Here is a 10,131-nt window from a genome sequence, read left to right on the forward strand (position 1 = left end):
TGAGACAAGCAATTCATCTGCCTCCGTTCTTAAACTCAGTAAGAAAGAGAAAAAAATCTTTTTGGCTTTCGATCCTTAATAAATCAGACCCAGTGCAATCCACCCAACAGCAGAGAAAGCCTCTGTCTCTTTGTTATACTTTCCACTGGAGAAAGGGGCAGACTGATGATGCTTAGTGGCTGCTCTCTGTTCACACACACACACACATACACACACACACACAAAGTAATTCGGTGTGATTTAATGAAGGGCATCCCACAGAAAGATGTCCAGCATTAATGAGAACCCAAGTAGGCCTGAGCCCACCTGATACAGGACCCAGTACAGGAATACCATGATACAGAATCCAGCAGGGAATACCACAATACAGGATACTGCACAGGAATATCACAATACAGAATCCAGCAGGGAATACCACAATACAGGATACAGTATAGGAATACCATGATACAGAATCCAGCAGGGAATACCACAATACAGGATAAAGTACATGAATACCACAATACAGGATACAGTACAGGAATACCATGATACAGGATCCAGCAGGAAATACCATGGGTTCCGGGAGCAATTTGTCATAATGTTCCATTTAAACACTTCAAACCACAGCCTTGTGCTATAGCTGTTATATTATTACTCCTCACCAGTGTATTTGTGTATGTGTGTGTTACAAGATAGGATGGATTTAATGTAATTTAATGCTTTCATTCAGTTGGGTAACGCAAATATCAAGATTTTATTACAGCTCCAGTTAGTCAAATTAGTTACCTGGCATAAATACATGAAGTACATACTGTCTGAACTATATACTAGCCCAGGAAGGGTGACTGTAGTTTTGTTGGGCAGGTGTGATCACTCTCTCTTTCTCCTCTAACTATCAGTAAAAATAATACCATCCAAAAAATACTGTTTTCCAATAGCACTATGCTAACGGCTCAGCCTACGCAATCCAAACACTTTGATCAGATAAGAGCCATATGAAAGGAGAGCAGTGATGTGCTGGAGTCCAGCATAGGCATACGGTAGGCTGCTCCGAGAGCCAGCCAGAGTCAAACGTCACACGAGACCCGAAATATAAACAGTGCACATGTGAAGAGTTAAGCAGTCCCATAATCAGACACTGAATGGAAGTTAATTCTGTAAAATGGGTGACATCCTCCTTACCTCTGACCTCTAACCCCCTCTCCACTCAGCCTCCACAACCTGCATGTGGCAGTGATCAGAGCCAATCAGAGTGCAGAACTCTGATGGGGAAGGGGGGCACTAATGGAATCCAGGCAAAAAACACACACACAGACACACACACACACACCTACAACCCCACACACACACTCACACACACACACACACACACACACACACACACACACACACACACACACACACACTACACACACTCACACACACACACACACTCACACACACACACACCTACAACCCCACACACACACTCACACACACACACCACACACACACTCACACACACACACACCTACAACCCCACACACACACTCACACACACACACACACACACACTCACACACACACACACACACACACACACACACACACACCCTTCACAGGTATTTCATAAAAAGATATAATGCCTATATTTACATTCAGGCAGCTCCACTCTGCTCTGTTATCTGACTGTATTAGCGCTTGTTGCCTAGCTGGGTGATTATGGATGGGGTGCTATGTGTCAAAGGTCTGGAGGGTTTTCAATGCATGTGAATCTCTGTGTACTGAATCACTTCTTTCTTCTTAGTTGATATAGGGGTGCTAGAAGGGTATATGAGGTAAACGTAAGTGGAAAAAAAGTTAGAGGCTGATGAATTAAACTCCCTCTTTTACTTTCTCTCTCTCTCTCTCACACACACACACACACACACACACACACACACATTACAGGGCTTCTGATAGTAACATCATAGTAACATCAGCAATAAAGGTTTAAATGCAACCAAAGCAGACAGCAATGCCATGAAAATGACAGCGCGCGTGCGCACACACACACACACACACACACACACACATCCCAGACATCCAATAACCCAAACCCCAACAGACAGACACCAACCAAACTGAGCAAACTGAACCAGAATCAGACTAATCCCAGTTCAGCAAACAAGGAGTTTTTCAGCTCCCACCCACAGTCAGTTTTAGTTTATTGAGGTTCTTACAGTTCTTACCCACCCCTCATAGTCATATTGCAATTACTATAGAAACCGTCAGTCACCCTGATCAATCAATACATTGTGGGACTCTATTTTTATCCATGATTCCTTATTAAAGATTTACACAAGGAATTGAAGATTTACATTTCACAAAACACTCAGAGATGGATGTTCTCTGTCCGTCTTGAAAGAAAAGGAGTGAGAGCATGAGAGAGTGAGAGCGAGAGACTTTACAATCGCTCACTCCAAGAGCCATTTAGTCCTCTCGTTGAGGGCTTCCCTCACCTCTCAGTGTGGGGGAATGCAGAACATAAACATGTGACCATAAACCCACATCATCATGACACTGGCCATTCTCGTTAGAGAGACATGGACTGGGTCGGAGCGCTGCCAGTAACCCCGGCCGCCACAGGGAGACACTGCGGGGAAAAACCAGGGGCCCATGATGGAAAGGCCTGTAAAACACGCCAGAGTCCTGTGTCTCATTACAGAAAAAACAGCACCTTGTCCAACGTCAGCGGCAAGCGGAAAACCCCGGCGTGAGCTCACACTACAACCAGGGCCACCAGAACTGACCGCCAGAACTGACCTACAGAACTGACCGAAAGGCGGTAGCATGTATTAGAGGAAAATCGAATTTACAGGAAAGTTAAATGCAAACATTTTAAAAGTAAAAATTTCCAGACACTGCAACAAACTGAGTTTGCAGAACTGAGTTTACCAAACTGAGTTTACAAAACTGCTTCCTAATTTCTAGGAGTGTCTTAGTGATACCAGTCCCTCTCAAGGAATCAGAGATAAACATATGGTCATATTACATATATGTCATCATATATATATATATATGCGATAAAGTTAATGGGATAAACAATGATATATTTTAGAGGAGTGGTTCTAAGGTAGTTGAAAAGTTCTGTAGCCTAAAGCCTAAAGCCTGGGACTCAGTATTACACTGCACAATACAAAACCATATAGACTGTTGGTATAGCAACCAGTTACAGAGCCTAATAGCACACACTGGAAAATACAATTGGTTACATATATTACTAATTAAGGTCACAGTTAGCTTAGGGGCTAGAACAAGTACACACACACACACACACACACCCATCCACCCACACACACACACACACCCAACCAACCACACACACACACACACCCATCCACCCCCCCCACCCCCCCCCACACACACAAAAACAGAAAACTTCAAAAGTCCTTAATGGTTTGTAGATGTGTTATAACTCATCCGAGTGTATTGCTCCGAACGTAAAAACATGAAAATTAGGATTGGGAAATGCCGATTGCAATGAGGCAAGAGAGAATCTGGTATGACACTAGCACATGTAGGATCGCTTTCAGTCTCATATGTTCATATCTGATTAAACTCATGAGTTGACGAGCAATATGTTAAAATTAAAGATGACAACACATCAGTCCTGTGTACAAGCCAAGAATATGCCTGTATGTGCAATTATAACAAAGGCTGAGGCTAACCTTTGGGCCTGAACCTGGTTTTAAAAAAATGCCCTAGACTCTGGGCTGAATTTAACGGTGTGCAGACAATACTTAGTAAGCAAGAAATAAAATAAAATGATGTTTTGCCCCGAGGAGTCCAGAAGAGTGGGGAAGCAGTAAACAATAAACACAGTAATGACCGGTGCTTAGCGCCTCTCTAAACGATAGTAATAAGGCTAAAAGCCCCCAGACTTAAGTTTTTCGGTTGTTCTCGAGGCAGCTCATATATTGTATACCGCTGTTGGTTTTTAGTAAAAATCTATGTTCTCGACACATATTACGACAGATACCCAAAACTCCCCTGTGCGACTAATTGTAAACATCGCTCTCTGTGTAAGGTAAAGGAAAACAGATTGCGAGTATACACCGCCATCTGGTGGCGATATAAAGTAAATAAACTACCGTCCAAAAGTGCCATCGCCCGAGCATGCGCAGAGGCTCGCCGGCCTTGATAGCGACGTGAACATGTCTGCCTCCACTGTCCGTATCTCTGCACGCTGGATATCTAAAACGTTTGCTCAACTCAGTACGACTTGTGCGCCTTTCCCGTCCTCTAGGATTAGGAATATCTGTGGCCTCACAGTAAAAGGATGTCGTTACTATATGCCGGGGCTCCGTACAAGTCGTTGGAGAGACGACGACCGTGTGACATTGAGCGAGTTGTCAGGTGAGCCGAAAGCCGGTTAGGGTTCACTACACAGCTGTCTTAACCAAAAGTAACTCATTCTTAAAAATTATTCTGTCCGTATTTAATGTGTGCAGTACTGAAATGATTGGGAAAAAAGCTCTTCAAAATGTTTTGGTGACTTGGTCTCGAAAGCAGTGGATGATGCAAGTGCCGTATACAGTTACAAAGTTACGGATGCTAGACCCTCTAGTCTGCAGTAACCAAGGCAGGAGAGCTACTATACATTCCACTTGCTGTAAAATTCATATAAAATAACAATTATGTTTCGTGTCATTTATCTTTCAATAATATTGAATCTTTTGCCCTTTCTATTGAAGGCAGTCTTTAGAGACCTTTATCATTAGGAACACACAGAGCAATTAATGCAATAGAATTAATGTTTAATCAAATTCTATTTTATCAAATATTTTTCATTACCTTCGATGCCACGTAATCCGCTGTCCACAGGCATTCGTGCTCTGTCAGTTCTGTCCGCATTTCTGAATGAATTTGCTGACAGGACGCAAACCGAAACCGTACTTGCATTAGTGATGAGGACTTTGGAGAAAATATCTTACCGCCCGTTCTGGTGTGCTGTGACAGGGCTCGAGAGCGTCGGTGTTCCCAGCTCGCGCTCCTTCCACAGCGGTCGCCTGCGACCTGCCCAGCAGGACCTCTACCGCGTGCTGGGGCTCCCGCGCACCGCCACGCAGAAGGACATCAAGAAGGCCTACTACCAGGTGAGCTGGAGAGTCATCGCAGGTGGGTAGCAGCGCAAAAGCGTGCTGCGTGCACTAAATGCTGTAACTAAATGTAGCTAACGGTTCCCTAAAGTGAGACGTTTCCTAGTCCTGTAAAGAGATGTGTATATCTGTGAGAGCTGAACACTTCACTTCTCTACAGATGGCTAAAAAATACCATCCTGACACCAACCCAGATGACCCGCAGGCCAAAGAGAAGTTTGCCAAGATAGCAGAAGCATATGAGGTTAGGCATGCAAGCCCTTCACCTTGATGTGATCAGTCATCTGTGTGATCTTTCCCATGGAGTCCCAGGAGTAAACGGTCACGCATAAAAAGATCGTTTATTCATTCATAAATTGTTGTGTGTGCGTGTGAATGTGCCTCTGCATGTGCACAGGTTCTGAGTGACGAGGTGAAGAGGAAGCAGTACGACACGTATGGCTCGGCAGATCCGAGTGCGAGGGGGGCGGAGCAGCAGTACTGGAGGTACGGAATTCCCACGGACCCAGAGGAGCTCTTCCGGAAGATCTTCGGGGACTTTGTTGGTGCACGTGGCTTCGGGGACTTCAGCTCCATGTTTGAGCAGCCGCCAGAGGTCAGCCACACACCCCAGAGTGTCAGAACTCTGAGCCTTCTCCACAGACTGGAATACGGTAGATGTGCTTTAGAGCTCAGGAAAAAGGCATCGTACACAAACGGCGGAATGTGAAACCAAATAAGACTAATTAGTTCCTTGGTTCTTCTGGTACGGTTAGCAGTAGTAGGGGTTACTTTTTTTAAAGAATAACTGAAGAGTGCTTTGTGGGAGCTCTATACCCTAATGATTTGTAACACACTATTTATCCAAGCAGTCTTTACTTTCTCACCAAGCTGTGTGTGTGTGTGTGTGTGTGTGTGTGTGTGTGTGTGTGTGTGTGTGTGTGTGCCTGCCTTTTTCTGCATGTGTTTGTGTGTGTATTTCTGTATTTGTTTGTGTGTGTGTGTAGTTTGTGATGGAGCTGACGTTCACTCAGGCAGCAAAGGGAGAGAACAAGGAGATCACTGTGAACTTGGAGGACAGCTGCCCACGGTGCAAGGGCAAAGGTCACGAGCCGGGCACCAAGGTCATGCATTGCCACTACTGCGGCGGCACAGGCATGGTGAGGGCACCACGGCGACTGTCTAGCGATGACTCAGGAACTGAACTGGCTTTGCTGTGTGGAGACATCAGGACTGCTAGAATCAGCCTGATCAGAAACAGGAACTCACATTTGGTTTAGAGTCAGCTTCAACATTTTTGTACTTCCAGAAAGAATTTCACCCTGATTTATTTGTGCTGTTGGCTGTGTGCATGTGTGTGCGCCTGTGTGTGTGTATAGGAGTCGATAAACACGGGCCCATTCACGATGCGTTCCACCTGTCGACGTTGTGGTGGGCAGGGCTCCATCATGATCATGCCCTGTGTGATGTGCAGAGGAACAGGCCAGACCAAACAGAGGCAAACTGTCATGGTGCCAGTACCTGCAGGTTAGCGCTGTCTGTGTGTGTGTGTGTGTTTGTGTGTTTGTGTGTGTGTGTGAAACTCAAATGAAATAGTTGTCAAATTTAATAGCACACTTTGTCAAAAAAAGATATATAGTAACCGAAGCCTACTTACACTTTGTGTATGTATGTGTGCGTGTGTGTGTGTGTGTGTGTGTGTGTGTGTGTGTGTGTGTGTGTGTGTGTGTGCGCGACCTTCACTGGTATGTTTTAGGAGTGGAAGATGGGCAGACAATCCGAATGTCTGTTGGAAAGAAGAAGATAAATATCACATTCAGAGTGAGTTTACCGCATCCCTTCATCTGAACCTGGACTGGACATAAAACACACACACACAAACACAATTATTTACACAGTCACAGCACTGTGCAGGCTTGTACCAAATATGCAGTGCATCCTGAAGCACTACTAAATAAATGTCTTATTCCTAATATGTTGGCAGTACAAGGATTACAATGGAATTGAAGAATATTTTCACATTACCAATGTTCAAACTATTTTGTATATTTTGCCAAAACTGTTTAGTTATGCATCAATACTCCCCCCTAGGGGTTAGAGCCATTACAACACCAGGTGCTTTATATAATAGCATATTTTGCTTGCGTAATGTGTGTAATTCTATAAATTGGTGCATGCATGTGTATTTCAGGTCCAGACGAGTCCAGTGTTTCGGCGTGACGGCTCTGATATCCACTCTGATGTGATGATCTCAGTGGCTCAGGCTGTCCTTGGGGGAACAGCTCGAGCCCAGGGCCTCTACAACACGGTGGACATCATGGTGAGAGAGAGACAGAGAGACAGGATGGGAGAGACAGGCAGCGAGATAGACCACTAAATCAGATTATAAAGCAAAGTGAAAGCAGCTGTTTGGAACATTGGGACTATGAAACTAAAACTCATAGTAAATTAGTGTTATCAGGCCCTAAACAGAGTTGGAATTGGCAGAGTATCTCCGTACTGTCAGATGTACAAAGCAGAGAGAGAGCCTAACCAAGTCCAGGCTCAGTGAGCACAGGCTAGCTGTAGAAAAGGGCAGATACAGATAGACCTGGCTGACCAAAGGAAAGAACATGGTCACTGCATGACGGGTAAAGCTGAGACAGAAATTCACTTTCTCCTCGATTGTGAAAAATGTCAAAACCGGCAAAGTTATTTTCACATCAAAAATACAAAACTTAATCCCACAATTTAGTAACATGACCCAACAAGAAAAATTACACATCCTTCCCCACACAGCAACACACATCATTATTACTAATATTATTGGTGGTGATGGTGATTTTGCTGTAATTGTTGTTATTATCTTGTGAAGGTAAAAATGTAAAGTGACTGAGAAAGAAAGAGCATCTCTGTGCTTCCTGCAGATTCCTCCCGGGATTCAAACAGACCAGACAATCCGGCTGGGCGGCAAGGGAATAGCGCACATGGGCAGGGGCGGATACGGCGACCACTACGTCCACATCAAAGTCAGAGTTCCCAGGTAAACACATGGGTGCACAAGCACACTGTCCGTCTGCCTCTCTGGTTCATGCTATTTCGGGTGCACATGCTACCTTTGGTGATACACACACCATCTCAGATAATATACACGCTACCTCCTGTAATATACACACTATCTTGGATAAGGCACACTGCTCTTCCGATCAAACAAATCGGTGCTTCTTGGTCACATTTTCTAGACGAAACGCTGTGTTTGCTCCACGCCGTGGTTCCTGAGTCAGAGTGTTTGTGGCGTGTACCTAACAGGAAGCTGACTCGCAGACAGCGGGAGCTGATGCTGAGCTTCGCCCAGGATGAGACGGACGTGGAGGGCACCGTGCACGGTGTCACCCGGCCACCCACAGGTACAGCCTGCCCTCTCTTTCAGTGCGGGGTTCCACAACAATTATTGCCCCGGATGCTCGGTGCAAATAAAACGTGACGTCAGGACAGCAGCACGAAAAATCACTCACCGGTTTGGGCAAGTTCGTGTGGAGGGCGCAATGCGTTAATAACGTAACTGACGCCAAACTAAATTCACTTGATATATTTAACTCCCTTGTCATGCAAAAAATGGTCTTAAGCGTTCAGGCATCCAGTCAAAACAAACCAATGATATTATCTGTTGACAAACGATCAGAGGAGATGTGCAGGAAAATGGTGAAGCGCAAATACGAAGCAGAGAGACCCTTGCCCTCATGGGTCAATTTTGACCCCTCTGTACCTGATATGTTCTGTGGAGTTTGTAGGGAATATCTTAACAAGGCAGATAAAGTGACACTGTTTTTGTCAGAACTAAAAATCTTAGAAATCGCTCAACAAATCTGTCACGATGCGTATAGCGGTGAAATGCAAGAGCGTCTGGACCAGTGGGCATGCATATGAAAAATGAAGCTGATTCCAAGTTGACCAAGTTAGTCATAACAGCATATTGTAGGGTTAGAAATGGAAGGTGTTTATGTAACCTTATTTACAACAAAAAGAAAAGAAGTGAAAGTATATTGTGAGAATGTACACTTATTTTAAGAATAAATGACCATAACTCAATATGTTATCTTGGGTGTGTTTATTTATATGTGAATAACACTTTACAAAACAAAGATTTGTTCGGGACAGTAGAAATTTGGTAAAGACACCCAACAAAGAATTATGGTCTCTTTATCATTAATAAAAAATGTGTGTGTGTCACCTTTGTGTACAGGGAGCTCTCAGCATGCAGGAGAGGCATCTGGAGCAGAGCAGAAGAGAGAAGAGGAGCAGCCTGAGAAAGAGGAGGCAGGATTCATCTCCAGACTGAAGAAGATGTTCTCATGAAGAACCCAGCAGGAAGGAGGCCTCAGCACACAGCACTTTACTGCACCTGGGTTATCTGCCATCATTGGCTGCTGTCTCCTGGCTTGGTTATCTGCTATGATTGGCTACCGTCTCATGGCTGGGTTATTTGCCATGACTGGCTGCCGTTGCATGGCTGGGTTATGTGCCATGACTGGCTGTGATCAGGGTAGAGGCCTACGAGTGTGGATACTCTTCCAACTCAATTATCTGGGGAAATACAAAGCGCACAGTGGGTGGGAGAGGGAAAAGGGGACATTAGAGAGTGGACCAACATCCAGTAGAACACCAGAGAGCTGCTTCTCTTACCCATCAGACCCTGGGGCTCTAATATCTGTTCATCATAGAGCTTATGCTAATGAAGCTCTGCTAAAAAGTTCTGTGTAACAAAGGCTTGGAACAATGGTTATTAAGAAAAATGCTGATTGACAGACTAATTAATCATATGTTTTTACACCTGTGTGACAGCCGTTTGCTGTGGTATGGTGTGCATTCTAAGAGACTACAGCACCTGCACATTTCTAGCATCATTAAAACAAGTCAAAGTCATTGAGCTGTAAGAGTGAAAAACTGATTTTGTTCTTAATGAAAGCTCTCCAGCCCAGTTCCTCTATGTTGTATGTGTGGGTGGATGCTAGGGCTTCTGACTGAAAAGGAAATTTATGTGATCAGGGATCATTAAATCTGACTGTCATTA

General features: G+C 44.5%; 1 protein-coding gene across 1 annotated transcript; it reads left to right on the plus strand.

Annotated features, from left to right (window-relative positions):
- The first annotated feature begins 4,138 nt into the window (after positions 1 to 4,138).
- Positions 4,139 to 10,131, plus strand: dnaja3b (DnaJ heat shock protein family (Hsp40) member A3b). The gene is made up of 11 exons (XM_026996594.2): positions 4,139 to 4,359; positions 4,963 to 5,099; positions 5,263 to 5,346; positions 5,500 to 5,697; positions 6,089 to 6,241; positions 6,461 to 6,608; positions 6,838 to 6,902; positions 7,273 to 7,401; positions 7,988 to 8,103; positions 8,370 to 8,467; positions 9,304 to 10,131. The coding sequence occupies exons 1-11, from the start codon at positions 4,158 to 4,160 to the stop codon at positions 9,414 to 9,416; spliced, it is 1,443 nt and encodes a 480-aa protein (XP_026852395.2). The 5' UTR covers positions 4,139 to 4,157; the 3' UTR covers positions 9,417 to 10,131.

The sequence above is a fragment of the Electrophorus electricus genome, chromosome 21 (genome assembly GCF_013358815.1).
Source record: "Electrophorus electricus isolate fEleEle1 chromosome 21, fEleEle1.pri, whole genome shotgun sequence".
NCBI lineage: Eukaryota > Metazoa > Chordata > Actinopteri > Gymnotiformes > Gymnotidae > Electrophorus > Electrophorus electricus.

Bases quoted from the DNA above. Each gene is read 5' to 3' on its own strand.
- dnaja3b (XM_026996594.2), top strand. From the start codon at position 4,158: ATGTCTGCCTCCACTGTCCGTATCTCTGCACGCTGGATATCTAAAACG. The intron at 6,609-6,837 runs GTTAGCGCTGTC...GGTATGTTTTAG, and splicing joins CATGGTGCCAGTACCTGCAG to GAGTGGAAGATGGGCAGACA. The intron at 6,903-7,272 runs GTGAGTTTACCG...TGTGTATTTCAG, and splicing joins AGATAAATATCACATTCAGA to GTCCAGACGAGTCCAGTGTT.